This window comes from Engystomops pustulosus, chromosome 4 (assembly GCF_040894005.1).
Source record: "Engystomops pustulosus chromosome 4, aEngPut4.maternal, whole genome shotgun sequence".
Classification (NCBI taxonomy): domain Eukaryota; kingdom Metazoa; phylum Chordata; class Amphibia; order Anura; family Leptodactylidae; genus Engystomops; species Engystomops pustulosus.
The window spans coordinates 191287460-191303386 of NC_092414.1; the positions used below are offsets into that span (position 1 = coordinate 191287460).

At 43.8% G+C, this 15927-nt stretch overlaps 2 protein-coding genes across 3 annotated transcripts in view; both read left to right on the plus strand.

Moving 5' to 3' along the window:
- Positions 1–15927, plus strand: part of MYL7 (myosin light chain 7) — a 173878-nt gene that overhangs the window by 144073 nt on the left and 13878 nt on the right. The gene's annotated exons all lie outside the window — the stretch shown is intronic.
- Positions 1–15927, plus strand: part of GCK (glucokinase) — a 33934-nt gene that overhangs the window by 11599 nt on the left and 6408 nt on the right. The window contains exons 1-5 of one of the 2 annotated variants that reach the window (XM_072149055.1): positions 5065–5676; positions 9296–9458; positions 13080–13234; positions 14796–14915; positions 15028–15123. In XM_072149055.1, the coding sequence (XP_072005156.1) occupies positions 5653–5676; positions 9296–9458; positions 13080–13234; positions 14796–14915; positions 15028–15123 (558 nt within the window). In that variant the 5' untranslated portion in view covers positions 5065–5652. Of the gene's footprint in view, positions 1–5064; positions 5677–9295; positions 9459–13079; positions 13235–14795; positions 14916–15027; positions 15124–15927 lie in introns of those variants that run through there. The other variant, XM_072149054.1, reaches the window with a different exon arrangement.

Sequence of the window (15927 nt, forward strand, 5' to 3'; positions counted from 1 at the left end):
AGCAGCTAGCTTTAGCATTAGTCCTGTCCAAGTACTGTTATATAACACCCAATTTTTTAACTAATTGCAAAATATAGATTTTTTGTTGTTAACAGCATTTAGAGATGTTCTTTACAGAAGCCACATTGGTACCTGTATATTTTTGGTGGCTCATTGACCCTGGGCAGTGCATCGCCTATTGTAAATGGTGGATCCTGAGCTATCTGCACTAGTGTGCACTTATACTAAGTCTTGGTGGGATGTCAAAGGTGAGATCCCAACTATGGAAAGGTCATCCATATCTTTGTCCTGAAAATTCACTGTAAAAGTTATGTCTTTTTTGTGATCGGAATGCAGTGGGATCTGCTTTGCCACTAGATGTCGGCAAATGTGAAAATTGCAATTTTCCCATGTTCATTACATGGACAGTAGTGCAAAACAAAGAAAAATTGGAAAAAATTATAAAAAACGAGGAGACATAAAACTTTTATCTATTTCAACACTTTTGGACCCGCTTATGGTTTAAACATGCTAGCACCATTACAGTCTTTGTACTTTGTAGGATAATCGGTCCAGTTTATGGAGCTTGACCATATGGTGGGCTCCATTTGTGGGTGACACAGAGAAGAGGGGGAAAAGTAATAGAGACTTGGAATACATTTTAGGAAATCCAGAGCTTAATGCCTACGGCAAAGGCACTAATTTTGGCAGAGTTTTAGTCACAAATAGGTATAAATCTTGGCAGTTACTTAGTCACTATAAGGCTCAGCGCTTAGTGGTTCCAGTTCTCTGACAAGACACAGAGTACTGGTTACAGTGTCTCTTACAGGGCATAACGTGTCTTGCGTACCCCTCTTATTGTGTCCCCCCATCAACTCCCCCTCTTATTGTGTCCCCCGGAAGTTACCCCGCTTATTGTGACCCCTCACAGCAACTCCTCTCCTTGTGCCTAGCCGATGCCAGGTCCTATTTTCTGCAGATTTGTGCAATTAGTTAGTGAATATTCATCTTGAACGTGTGTGTTAGCCCTGCGCCGACGCACTCTGCCACTGGCGACGTACCCTTCTCCCCTCCCCCTTTGGCATGAAGATGGTGTGAAGGGGGAAATAATCACAATAGAGGAGTAGAGGAGAGAAGGTTCTACCATTCCCATAGACAGGGGGCATCCTCTACACCTAGATGAGAGGCGGTTCTACCATCACCATAGACAGGGGCCATCCTCTACACCTAGAGGGGAGGAGGTTCTACCATCACCATAGAGAGGGGGCATCCTCTACACCTAGAGGGGAGGAGGTTCTACCATCACCATAGAGAGGGGCATCTTCTACACCTAGAGGAGAGGAGGTTCTACCATCACCATAGACAGGGGGCATCCTCTACACCTAGAGGAGAGGCAGCTCTACCATCACCATAGACAGGGGGCATCCTCTACACCTAGAGGAGAGGCGGTTCTACCATCACCATAGACAGGGGGCATCCTCTACACCTAGAGGAGAAGAGGATCTACCCTCACCATAGACAGGGAGCATCCTCTACACCTAGAGGAGAGGGAGTTCTACCATCACCATAGACAGGGGGCATCCTCTACACCTAGAGGAGAGGCGGTTCTACCATCACCATAGACAGGGAGCATCCTCTACACCTAGAGCAGAGGTGGTTCCACCATCACCATAGACAGGGGACATCCTCTACACCTAGAGGAGAGGAGGTTCTACCATCACCATAGACAGGGAGCATCCTCTACACCTAGAGGAGAGGCGGTTCTACCATCACCATAGACAGGGAGCATCCTCTACACCTAGAGGAGAGGGGGTTCTACCATCACCATAGACAGGGGGCATCCTCTACACCTAGAGGAGAGGAGGTTCTACCATCACCATAGACAGGGAGCATCCTCTACACCTAGAGCAGAGGTGGTTCCACCATCACCATAGACAGGGGACATCCTCTACACCTAGAGGAGAGGTGGTTCTACCATCACCATAGACAGGAGGCATCCTCTACACCTAGAGGAGAGGCAGCTCTACCATCACCATAGACAGGGGCATCATCTACACCTAGAGGAGAGGCAGTCCTACCATCACCATAGACAGGGGGCATCCTCTACACCTAGAGGAGAGGCGGTTCTACCATCACCATAGACAGGGAGCATCCTCTACACCTAGAGGAGAGGGGGTTCTACCATCACCATAGACAGGGGGCATCCTCTACACCTAGAGGAGAGGAGGATCTACCATCACCATAGACAGGGGCATCCTCTACACCTAGAGGAGAGGGAGTTCTACCATCATCATAGACAGGGGGCATCCTCTACACCTAGAGGAGAGGTGCTTCTACCATCACCATAGACAGGGGACATCCTCTACACCTAGAGGAGAGGCAGCTCTACCATCACCATAGACAGGGGGCATCCTCTACACCTAGAGGAGAGGTGGTTCTACCATCACCATAGACAGGGGTATCCTCTACACCTAGAGGAGAGGGAGTTCTACCATCACCATAGACAGGAGGCATCCTCTACACCTAGAGGAGAGATAGTACTACCATCACCATAGACAGGAGGCATCCTCTACACCTAGAGGATAGGTGGTTGCACCATCACCATAGACAGGGGCATCCTCTACACCTAGAGGAGAGGCGGTTCTACCATCACCATAGACAGGGGGCATCCTCTACACCTAGAGGAGAGGTGGTTCTACCATCACCATAGACAGGGGACATCCTCTACACCTTGAGGAGAGGTGGTTGCACCATCACCATAGACAGGGGACATCCTCTACACCTAGAGGAGAGGTGGTTCTACCATCATCATAGACAGGGGAGACTATAGTACTCTCTGACGCAGGAGGTTGTTACTTTTTACATGTTCAAGAGAGGACTGAGAACAAAATAATTTGTGAATAGTTGATCCAGGGAGTTGTTCTGACTGCCATATTGAAGGAATTTTTACCTACTGTGAGTCAATCATCATCAGCCTTGTAGGGCTTTTTGCCTTCTTCTGGATCAACACTGTAGGATATATAGCTTGGACTGATGTCCTTTTTCAACCTTACCTACTATGATACTAAGGCTTGCCCTAACCTGCTTGGGCATGGAGGTCCTGGCAGAGTTTTTCTTTATGTTCCTACCAGGGGAGGTGTGAACCTCTGTAGTCATTCAGTCAGCAGAACTTTTTCACAATTCTCCTCTTCCATTGAAGACCCCAGCATGTAACTATACATGGCAAGACATCAATACTGCTCAAATTGTAAAATATCTATAAGGGAAGTAATTTAATTAAGTGCCTTATTACATTGGTGGCACCCTAGAATAGGTCAAAACTCTTTACAGTAATCCATTCTATCTCTCTGATATGTATAATTACTGACTGTTGGATGGTGAACACCAGGGGAAATGGGACTCAATGACACCTGAATTCATGTGACGAAAACTTTTGAAATTTAGTATAAAATCTTTTTGGTAAAAGTGTTTAAGAATCTTGTACATAAATCTCAATAATCTAAATAATTTAAAACTATGCAATGATTGCAACTATAATAAGGAATGTATATGTATTCAGACGATTACATATGTATGGATCACATATGTCACTGTTGTATCTCTTCCAGTAAAGTGTCTTTGGTTGGGAATGACCTTGACCAGGATTAGAGATCATTGTACAGATACACATGTCCTTCAACATCAGCAGATAATCACAGCTTGAAAACGATCTGACAAATAGTAGCATAATGTAGAGGGGGCGTTATGTTACTAGTCCAGTAACAAGTATTGCTTCACTGATTCCGGCAATGTTGGAATTCTTGAGCAATCGGCAACCAATATGAATATCATTCTGGCCACCATTCATAGGGGTGAATGGTACAGTGATCATAGACGGCAATGGTGCTCCATTCACAGGTAGACTTTCAGCTTCCCGTAGTCCCAGTCCCCAATATAGAGAATAAGTTACTTTCTGGGACAACCCATTTTAGGCCAAACCTCATGGTGAAATAATGAGTGAGACTGCACTCATTTATCACCTATATAGTTGCTCATCATAAGATATATTGGGGGTCATTTACTTACCCGGTCCTGTCACGATCCAGTGGCGCGTTCTCTGACGAGGATTCGGGTCTTCCGGCGATTCACTAAGGTCATGTGCCCGATGTCCACCAGGTGTCGCTTCTGAGCTGAAGTCCGCCGAGGTCCTCTGGAGTTAACCAACCTATTCCCGGGGCATGTGATCTTGCGACACAATTCGGTTTTAAAAATTCTGCGGTTTTTCCAAATCCGTCGGGTTTTCCGACAGCCACACCCCCGATTTCTGTTGCGTGAAAGCCTGTGCCGATGCGCCACAATCCGATAGCGCGCGCCAAAGTCCCGGGCAATACGGCGCAAATCGGAAAAAATTCAGGAAACTAGTCGGAAAAATGCGATTCAGACCCTCAGTAAATGTGCCCCAATATGCCTAAAATTTAAGAAATGCAATCACCTAAAAAAACACCCAGATCTTATAATAAGATAACACAACGTAGCCCATATGGCTACTAACAGGCCAAGGAACCATTAGACCCACCTGGTTGGTGTGCTCCATTAGGTAGTGAATACCGGTGCGTGACTACACTCTTTGTTGGATTCTTAGCAAAAAAAAAAGAGAATTGGGCCAAAGGGTCATGAAGAGGGTGTGGAAGGAGAAATGAACACCAGTTCCTTCTCTTCTCACCTATGGAGGGCCACTTTGACCTTGAAATAGGGACATAACATAACACAACAGGAACATAACCTTTAGTAGAACATGAAGTTGTGGGTCCTATATGTAAAATATGTAATGGGGCACCATGTATCATGCACCCTTTATAATAATATGTGCCCCCTTAGGTTTCATGAACTTCACTACTACTTCTGCTGCCGTATAGCAGGACAAACTGCTACAATCTAATAAGACTCTGCTCACATCACCATATGATATGTCCTTATGTGCTAATGTAAAGCCTATAGTGACATTTGTCAGCCATTATCCACAGCACAGCCGGCGCCTGCTGCGTTATGTAAGAATCGGAGCTGTGTCTATAGAAAAGTGCATTGGGGTTGGGACATGTTACATAAATGTATATGAGTGTGGGCTGGACTGTGTGCTCAGCAGTTCACGATAGAAGGACACATCTCCTATTAACTCAAAGAGTTACTGATTAACTCCTGCAATGCCACACACCACTACCTCCAATGAAGTATATTCATGACGGAGGAAAGCATCACCCCTAAGTTCGGCTCTTCTATATCCATTGGGCAGTTTGCCCCCTTACTAGCCCATCCTCCAGATCTACCAATCCTTTAACTTGTTCCGTATCTGTCCAAATGCGACATCCCCTTCAAATTCACCTCCCTTCCTTCTTCTGCCCTTCAAGTTACATCATACATAGAGCCCTTATCTAGATGAACTGTACAAAGCTGGCTACAACTCGTAGCACATAGTAGTAGTAGACAAGTAGAGGGAAGTGGAAGGGGTCAAAGCTGAGACTGCTCCGCACAGACTACAGATGTTAAGTGGATAAGTTTTGGAGAATATTTACCTGAATAGTCAAAGGGCATGTAAGACCCGAATACATACATTACACTGGTATATGTTACCAGATACGCCCAGCAAGTGTGACAGAAGGCAGAAGTCATATAACCCGAGACCTCGTACCTGCAAGCATGGATCACCTTGTGCATCCGGATGTAAGTATATAGGGAAGATTGGGGTTAAAAATTTATACTAACGATGGGGAGGGGGCTCAATCAATGTTGATTTTTATTTGCATATAATAATGAGTACTGAATGTATTATATTTATTCAAAAACTATGATTAGTATTGAGTACGACTATGGACAGAGGACCGTAGTAAGTTGTAATGGTGGTCCATCTAGGTAAAATATCTACTCAAGTAATTTCCTAATTGTAGATAAAGGAGACTAGAATGGAGAATGGATACAAAGAGCATCTATCGCTGTTGGAGGACCTGTCCTGTCCTGCATTACCTAGGTTACCCATTGACTTGAATGGATAATAGGTAATACTTGATTTTTCCTAGGGTGGCGCTGCAAGCAAACTGAGTACTTACTGCTGGGATTGTATGTGATTGTTGGTCCTTGGGATCTGCTTTTTTGTTAAAAGAGTGAACCCCTTTTAAGTAAGAGTTGTATAAAGGTATTAGCATTGCGTTACACCATCTTATATGAACAGGTGTATTGTGTGAGATGTGTCACACAGCAGAGCCAATAACCACTTGCACAATGGTTGACCTCCTACTATGTACAGCTATACATACACATACAAATATCGTGCAACCCTGACACGCATAAAACAATTTTATATAGCGTAACTACAGTGATAGTAGCCATAGCAGCCGCTATGGGGCCCACAGTTTCTGGGGCCCCCTCATCCGACCTGACACTAAAGAATCAAAGATGTGCACCATATCATGCTGCACATTGTACTGGGTAATATGTATATAACATATATGTGATGTATATATGCTGTATATGTGTGTGTATAGGTATGTGTATCTACTGTGGGGCCCTGCCTCTCCCAGTTACGCCCCTGAGTCGAGCCATATCTATGCACATACAAGATGGCTAATGGCAGCATCATTTTGAGTTTTTAAAGGGGCTTTCCCATAAATCACACAAGGGAAATTGATACCACTGGAACACGCAGAGATCAAAACCCTTTTAACTTCCAGATCATTTTGCCATTGGTCATTTTGGGTTTGGTTGAACTTGTGTCTTGAGCTTGGAATTTCTGGTAATTTTTTATATGGAATCAGTTCGTTTATGTTGAATATTTTTATACACCCATATTTCAGGAATGAGGATTTTAGATCAGTTTATAAGGAACAAACTTGGCAAGTATTATGTCCTAGAGATTGTTTTATATTATATAGACACAGTGGCAGATTAAGTGTCCCATGGGCCCTGGCTGTTCACATGACTAGGACCCCAGCATCCAAACCAACCTTGTGCCCTAAGGCCTAATTTCCTCCACCCAGTGACACCACTGCAGCCCGTACTGGCCTCCTTTAATTAAATATCCACAGCAGAGCTCCCTTTATGAAATGTCCACAGCAGAGCCCCATTTACAGAATTATCCACAGCACAGTCCCCCTTTAATGAAATGGCCACAGCAGAGCCCCCCTTAAATGAAATTTCTACAGCAGAATCTCCCTTTAATGAAATGCCCACAGAAGAGACCCCCTTTAATGAAATGTCCACTGCAGAGCCTTCCTTGACAGAAATGGCCACAGCAGAGCCCCCCTTTATTGAAATGTCCACAGCAGAGGCCACTTTAATGGAATAGCCAGAGCAGGTGCCCCCTTTAATGAAATGTCCACAGCAGAGCCCCCCATAAATGAAATGTCCACAGCAAAGCCCCCCATAAATTAAATGTCCACAGCAGAGCTCCCTTTCATGAAATGGTCACAGCAGAGCCCTCCTTTAATGAAATCACCACAACTGGGCCCTTCCCTTTACAAAAATGTAAGCGGCCGTGACCCCGCCACATCATAGTGTATGTGCACTAACCAGAAGAGAAGAAGGAGCCACGGAGAAAACAAGGTAAGTATACCGTTTTTTGTTTTTTTTTTAATCTGGAAATTTTAATATAGGGTCCTGTTATAGGCAGGCGTGGGCCCCTTGAAAGCCAAAGGAACTGGGCACCCACCCATTCTGCATGAAGTTTTCAAAAATTGGATTAATTTTTTTTTCCATTGATATAGAAGTTTCACCTATGAAGTGTAGTCACCATCACTAGTGTCCCTCATAAAGCTCCATATATATCAATTAATTCTTTTTCCCAGATCAAAGCCCAATAATAGCATAAGACCCATACAGAAATTATTGGTTAATAATTACCATTAGAAGATGACCTTATTCAACTGTAAGGAGCTGGAAACAATCCGGACTGTCATCAGATTGCCCAATTCTCAAATCTATGGCCTCTACCAGCTAGTAACATAACTTTGGTGCACATATCAGGGTATTACCACCACATTTCATCATGCTCAGAATGAATAGTAGAGTCACAGAATAAAAGTTCAATGAAAAAATTCATGTTGACTTAGCAATGGTAAATATGAAATGTCTTGGCCTATGTTAAATGTGTAGATTTAATCTGATGGAATGTAAATAATCCGTCCCACACAGGACTGTATTACACAACTGGACTGTATAGAACTGTAATACATTGCCCACGGACTATAGGACCATACTGTACCTCGGTGAAGTCTTTATCATGGATTTGATATGTAGATGGAAGGAAGGTTTCCCCTTAAATCACTGGAGACTAAGTTGTGTGGACCCAATGCAGATCCTAAGGCAGTGATGGCGAACCTTTTAGAGACCAAGTGCCCAAACTTCAACCAAAATCCACTTATTTACCGGGAAGTGCCAACATTGCATTTTAAGCAGCAACTTATTGCTCCATGCTCACCTTCTCACTTTTTCTGCAGTTGAATATGAAGTTTTTCATTAAAAAATGCTGAAAGCAGCATCTCTTAAGGTACCTGGGACTGCAGGAAGATTTGGTGGATTTGGTCCTGTTTGGTGAACTCTGTCTTGGAGCAATTGCCTGAGTGCCCACAGAAAGGGCTTAGAGTGCCACCTCTGGCACACGTGCCATAGGTTCGCCACCACTGTCCTAAGGGATCTTACAAATACTATGTACACACCAGAGTTGTATATATAATACTGTAAAGGGTTGTCCAAAAATGGGTTAAAACTGTCATTTCCAATGAGCTCAGTTCTACCACCAGGAGTCCAGTCCCCAAAGTTCTGGTCATGAAGAGATGACATCTGGATCATGTTCAGATGACCACCCTATGCAATCTCTTGTTTCGTTGGAACAATGACTAGCACACGTCCAAAATATATATTTGTGTGCATGAGGACTCACATAGGGGCAGTTTTACAGACACTATTATAGTCAATGGGGTCTATCAGGTTCTGTTTGTGTCCATTATTAAACTGACCTGTCTCTTCCAAAAGTAGCTAAATGTTCACCCACCTTAAAAAAGTAGAATTAGCACCTTGGAGGAGCTACTACCTCTGATCACCTTGTACCTATATACACGTGTCACTTCCCTAGCCTGGAATCTGAATATCGTGCCCAATATCCATATTTTACAGTATACATAGAGCACAACAAAAGACCCCCATTATATGCCATAGGTCGGTGAGACGCCATTGGCACCATAAATGACGCATACAAGTTAGAAGATAAGCACGATATGGATTTTGCGTTTGTGCCGCTTCAAGTCGCAACTTCCCATTGATCTGGTCCATTTTTCCTTGCCCCTCATAGGTGGAGCAAATGTTGTGTGAGTTCAAGCTCCATGAGGAAGACTTGCAGGTCCTTATGGAGAGAATACAGGCAGAGATGGAACGAGGTTTGCACCTGGAGACGAATGAAGAGGCCAGCGTCAAAATGTTACCCACATACGTGCGATCCACACCGGATGGTTCTGGTAAGAGACATGGGGTAGTATGAAAAGTGATTATGGGAATATGTAGACACCACCAGAATAAATGTTCCATTCCATGATATATCAGTTCTTATAATTATAGTGTGCAGTCCCTTTGTTGTTCCTACTGAATATTTATGAATAAATAGACAACTGGGCGTTACCATTCCTATAGTCAAATGGATGCTTCCCTACACAGTTACCACTGAGGAAAGAGAGTTAGGCTACATTCACACTGCCGCATGGGGGACGTATATACGGCCGATAAACGTCCCCCATAGACGGCATAGAACAAGTCCTATTTTTCCCTGTATTACGGCATTGTGCACCATACATCCCTATGGAGAGGGGCGGGGGTGAGCAGCGCACTCCCCCTCCTCCTCTCCCCACGCGCTGCTGTGTGCGTGCCGTGCTACGGTACGGCGGGCAACGGCAGTGTGCATGTAGTCAATGGGGGAAATTTACCAAGTTGCCTAGGGTTGCGGGAAAATTATCAAGCTGCCTAACGGGGAGAATGTGCTTATTTGCCCATAGCAACCAATCACAGCTCAGCTTTCATTTTACCAGTGCTCATGAATATTTTAAAGCTGAGCTGTAATTGGTTGCCATGGGCAACTAAGCTCATTCTCCCCCTTAGGCACCTTGATAATTCTCCCCCAATGTGTATAGGGACACCCAGTTACCAATTTAGTAAATTCTCCAGAATTGTTACATGATGAGGAAAATTTAGTAAACAGACATGAGAGGCTCATTAAATAGAACAAGGAGGCCTACGCCGGGTATAATCAATGGCAATGTCCCCGACTGTCGGCAATGTCACCACTTTCCATGGACTTTAGCTTTCAGGAGATGATCTGATATGCTCAATATACAGGATATCTGTCACTGGGCACAGGGTTTGTCACCAGTCAGAAAGCAAATACAGTCCTTATTCAAACAGTGGATGAGTGCAGCCGTGTCCTTCACCCCCCAGCACAGAGGCATCAGGATGTCTCCATATTCTTAGCAAATCTTTTATTTACTCACATTGATGGTGCCCAACCACAGAGAAGGAGGGGGACTGTAATCTCAGGTTATATAATGCCTCAGGTAGACTTTGGGAGGGTAGGTAGATAGATAGATGATATAAAAGAGATGATAGATAGATATGAGATAGATAGATGATATAAAAGAGATAGATAGATAGATGAAATAAAAGAGATAGGTAGATACAGTGCCTGCAAGTAGTATTCAACCCCCTGCAGATTTAGCAGGTTTGATAAGAAGCAAATAAGTTAGAGCAGTGATGGCGAACCTTTTAGAGATCGGGTGCCCAAACTTGAACCAAACCTACTTATTTAAATGCAAAGTGCCAACATAGGAATTTAAGTGGTAACATGTTGCTACTTGTTTTGTCAAGGCTTTTAATTGTATCGGCGTCCTGATGCCACCAAAATAGTTGCAAGAAAGAGGAGAAATTCAGATGATCATTGTCTCTTCCTTCCAGGGTCCCCTGAACAGGATGAACTGCGGGGCCCGGAGCAGGAGCTACAATAATAATGCAGCCCTGTCTGCACTTCCTTGCTTCTCCTGTAGTCCCAGGCTGCTTTAGGGTGTGTAGCTTTAAAATAGCCCTGATCACAGCATGTCCTGGGTGGCCAGGGACTGCAGAAGGAGGTTTTGAGTCCTGTCTGGGGTGATGGCCTGGGTGCCCACTGAGAGTGCTCTAAGTGCCACATGTGGCACCCATGCCATAGGTTCGCCAACACTGAGTTAGAGCCTTCAAACTTCAAACAAGAGCAGGATCTATTAACAGATATATAAATCTTACAAACCAAGAAGTTATTATTATTCAACCCCTCAAACCACCAGAATTCTGTTTGGCTCCCTTAAAGTATTAAGAAGTAGTTCAGGCACAAAGAACAATGAGCTTCAATGTTTGGATTAATTATCTGTTTTTCCAGCCTTTTCTGACTATTTAAGACCCTCCCCAAACTTGTGAACAGCACTCATACATGGTCAACATGGGAAAGACAAAGGAGCATTCCAAGGCCATTAGAGACAAGATCGTGGAGGGTCACAAGGCTGGCAAGGGGTACAATACCCTTTCCAAGGAGTTGGGCCTACCTGTCTCCACTGTTGGGAGTATCATCCAGAAGTGGAAGGCTTATGGAACTACTGTTAGCCTTCCACGGCCTGGACAGCCTTTGAAAGTTTCCTCCCGTACCGAGGCCAAGCTTGTCCGAAGAGTCATGGCTAACCCAAGGACAACAAGGAAGGAGCTCCGGGAAGATCTCATGGCAGTGGGGACATTGGTTTGAGTCAATACCATAAGTAACGTACTCCACCGCAATGGTCTCCGTTCCAGACGAGCACGTAAGGTACCTTTACTTTCAAAGGTCAATCACACACATGACGTTTGGAGACTGGATGGCACTGCATACGACCCCAAGAATACCATCCCTACAGTCAAGCATGGTGGTGGCAGCATCATGCTGTGGGGCTGCTTCTCAGCCAAGGGGCCTGGCCATCTGGTCCGCATCCATGGGAAGATGGATAGCACGGCCTACTTGGCCAAGAACCTCCGCTCATCAAGGATCTTAAGATGCGTCGTCATTTCATCTTCCAACAAGACAACGACCCAAAGCACACAGCCAAGAAAACCAAGGCCTGGTTCAAGAGGGAAAACATCAAGGTGTTGCAGTGGCCTAGTCAGTCTCCTGACCTTAACCCAATTGAAAACTTGTGGAAGGAGCTCAAGATTAAAGTCCACATGAGACACCCAAAGAACCTAGATAACTTGGAGAAGATCTGCATGGAGGAGTGGGCCAAGATAACTCCAGAGACCTGTGCCGGCCTGATCAGGTCTTATTAAAGACGATTATTAGCTGTAATTGCAAACAAGGGTTATTCCACAAAATATTAAACCTAGGGGTTAAATAATAATTGACCCATAATTTTATGTTTAAAATTTATTAAAATATAACTAAGCAACATAACTTTTTGGTTTGTAAGATTTATGCATCTGTTAATAAATCCTGCAGGGGGTTGAATACTACTTGTAGATAGATGATATAAAAGAGATGATAGATAGATGATATAAAAGAGATAGATAGATAGATGATATAAAAGAGATGATAGATAGATAGATAGATAGATAGATAGATAGATAGATAGATAGATAGATACTTGTAGAAATTTCAAGCAGCACACAATAAAAGTAGAGGGAAGGGTGGGTGCAAGCTCACTGAGATCGGGCTACGGATCTTTCAGATACATATGATGCAGAAAATAAGCAGCACTCCAAGACATCAGGTGTCAAAGGTGAAGTTGGTGAAGTTTATTCCATGTTTAGAAGTACAGCGTGGTACAGCAGCGACGTTTCGGCTCCAAAGAGCCTTGATAAAGGCTCTTTGGAGCTGAAACGTCGCTGCTGTACCACGCTGTACTTCTAAACATGGAATAAGCTTCACCAACTTCACCTTTGACACCTGATGTCCTGGAGTGCTGCTTATTTTCTGCATCATAGATAGATAGATAGAATGCTGACATATGACTTCCTTAGATAAATATCAACATCCGATTGGGCGCTTCACAAGCCTCAATTTAATTTTGGCTCCTTTTTTTCCCATCTGACTCCTTTAGAGGTTGGAGATTTTTTGGCCTTGGATCTCGGTGGCACCAATTTCCGAGTCATGCTGGTTAAAGTAGGAGAGGATCTAGATGGACAGTGGAGAGTAGAGACCAAGCATAAGATGTACTCGATCCCTGAGGACGCCATGACAGGAACTGCAGAGATGGTGAGAAGCTTTATACTCAAATAAACTATTTACAAAGTAAATGCACCCGAGAAGGAATATCAGATCGTCCCAAAACTCAGAATGCAGTTATGGCGGATATATAAGTGGTAAATATATGTACAGGTTTGGTCTGGGAAGAATGCAAATATGTTTTCGAAGGTGTTAAATGGAAAACAAATTCCTCCTTTTGCTACCTTGTAAGGCAGCCCCCTTAACATCAAGTATGACCCACATGAAGTCTAAAAACATGATGTGGGATTATTCCAAACCAGTGTATCCATTCCAGAAGAAACAGACTCCCAACTGTAGACAGTGCTGTTTCTATCTGGTTGGGTCTCCTCAGTGCAGCGCAGGGAACTGATTTGGCTGTGTGAGAGGCTATTGACTAGGGTCATACGGTAGGTGTTCTCCTTAAGGAGAAATTGCCAATTAAGGCCACCTTAAAGGTGACCCAACCAGGTCGAAACATTGCTGTCTACAGTTGGGAGTCTGTTCCTTCTGGAATAGATATATTGGTTTGGCTTAATCGCACATCATGTTTTTAGACTTCTTGTAGGTCATACTTGGTGTTAAGGGGTCTGCCTTTCAAGGTAGCATTGTTTTCCATTTAACACCTTGGGAAACATATTTGCATTCTTCCCATAATTCCCTAGTGGAGCATCTATGGCTTTAAGTCTCCACACACCTTTAAAGAGGACCTCTCATCCAAAATTTCGGCACTAGGAGCTGCTTTCTAAAGTAAGCAGCTCCTAGTGCTTCAACAAACGCCGCAGTGTAAGATAGCGTTACCGGAAACCTCCTACGGAGGAGTACAACGTAAACGTCGGTGCTGCCTCTTCCCCGGACCCCGCTCGCTCCATAGGCCGACAGTGACTGCCCCACGTCAGACGGCAGTCACCGCCCCTGGCCACGCCCCAACCCTGCCCCCTCATGAATACGTCATACAGCTTTGCAAGCGGTCCGATGATTACATTGTACCCCGCCGCAGTGTTAGATAGCGTTACCAGAAGGTTTCTGGTAACGTTATCCTTCTAACACTGCAGCGTTTGTTCAAGCAGTAGGAGCTGCTTACTTTAGTAAGCAGTTCCTAGTGCCGAAATTTTGGGTGACAGGTCCTCTTTAAGGTGGCCTTAATTGGCAATCTCTCCATAAGGAGAACACCTACTGTCTGACCCAGGTTTGGTCTGATTAGACATTGGATAAAGCTAGTTAAAGTGCTTCCCCCACTGTATAAGAGGCTACTTTTGGGTAGTGTACCTCTAGTTGAGAGACTGCTTCCACAGTTGCATTATGGCATCTTGCTTGTTTGCATTAGTGTCATGATCTTGACTATGGACTACACTCATTTCTTCTTTAGTGACAAGTCCAGGTTCTGGTTGGGATTTGGTAACAGTGACGCTTTGTGGTCAGGACTTGCCCCAGCTGCTTGCCGTGATGTCAAGTCCTTAAAAATATTACAGCACTGAGAGGCAGGACAGCTTAGCTCCTCCTGCTCTATAACATGCTACTGCCTTTCCAATGTGATACTTTTGCGTGACTTGACCAAGCGTTTTCTTTCCAGCTGTTCGATTACATAGCGGAATGTATATCGGATTATCTGGACCAACAGAACATGAAACACAAGAAACTACCCCTGGGATTTACCTTCTCTTTCCCAGTCCGACATGAGGATATCGACAAGGTTATACACATTTTTGTATATGACAAATCCCTGCTACATATGTGTTATGGATTATTGGCCTTATCTATATGTTACAAATAAAGGGTAGTATAAAATATTATTATCTCTATAGGGGATCCTTCTGAACTGGACCAAAGGATTTAAAGCTTCTGGAGCTGAGGGAAACAATGTGGTTGGACTACTTAGAGATGCCATCAAGAGACGAGGGGTGAGTTATTGGCCATTTTGTTGAATTGGTATGGAAGCTATACTGAGAATTACTGCTAGTTCCTCTTTATATAAAATCTTGCAAGTTCTGAAACATACCTCAATGATTTCCATGAGATTCCCACCCAGGGTCAACATCTGCAAAGAGTTTGTATGTTCTCTCCGTGTTTGTGTGGGTTTCCTCTGGGTCCTCCAGTTTCCTCCCACCCTCCAAAACATACTGGTAGGTTATTTAGATTGTGAGCCCCATGGGGACAGGGACTGATTTGACAAGCTCTGTGCAGCGATGCATAATCTGTAGGTGCTATATAAATAAAGAATAATTATTAATATTATTATCCACAAGCCTGGACTTAAATGTAGTCACAGCAAATCCATGCTTCCTCTCAGTCCCATCACCTTACACATATTCTACCATTAACTACCTTTTTTCAATTAAGCAAATAGTCTAATAAATCTTCTATCATCTTCAGTCTAGAACGTCTATGCAGCCCTCTGTGTCACCATAGTCACAGACTACAAGGGAACAATGTGTAGTCTGATCCTACAGTCACAATTCTCCTATAACTTACCTAGATTATACAAGGTTCATTTGCTATGTGTGACCAAAGAAACACATAGTTCTGCATAAAAAGTAGATGATTTTTTTTATCACAACTGGTTGAAAAGTGTATTATTTTTTATTAAGAGGTAAAGTCGAGCAATGAAAATAAGTTGGCATAGTGTACTGTACATATCCCACAACAGATTGTACGGGGGTGTCAAAAGTCCAAGGACACCCTTTTATTTCTGAACCTAAAGGAAA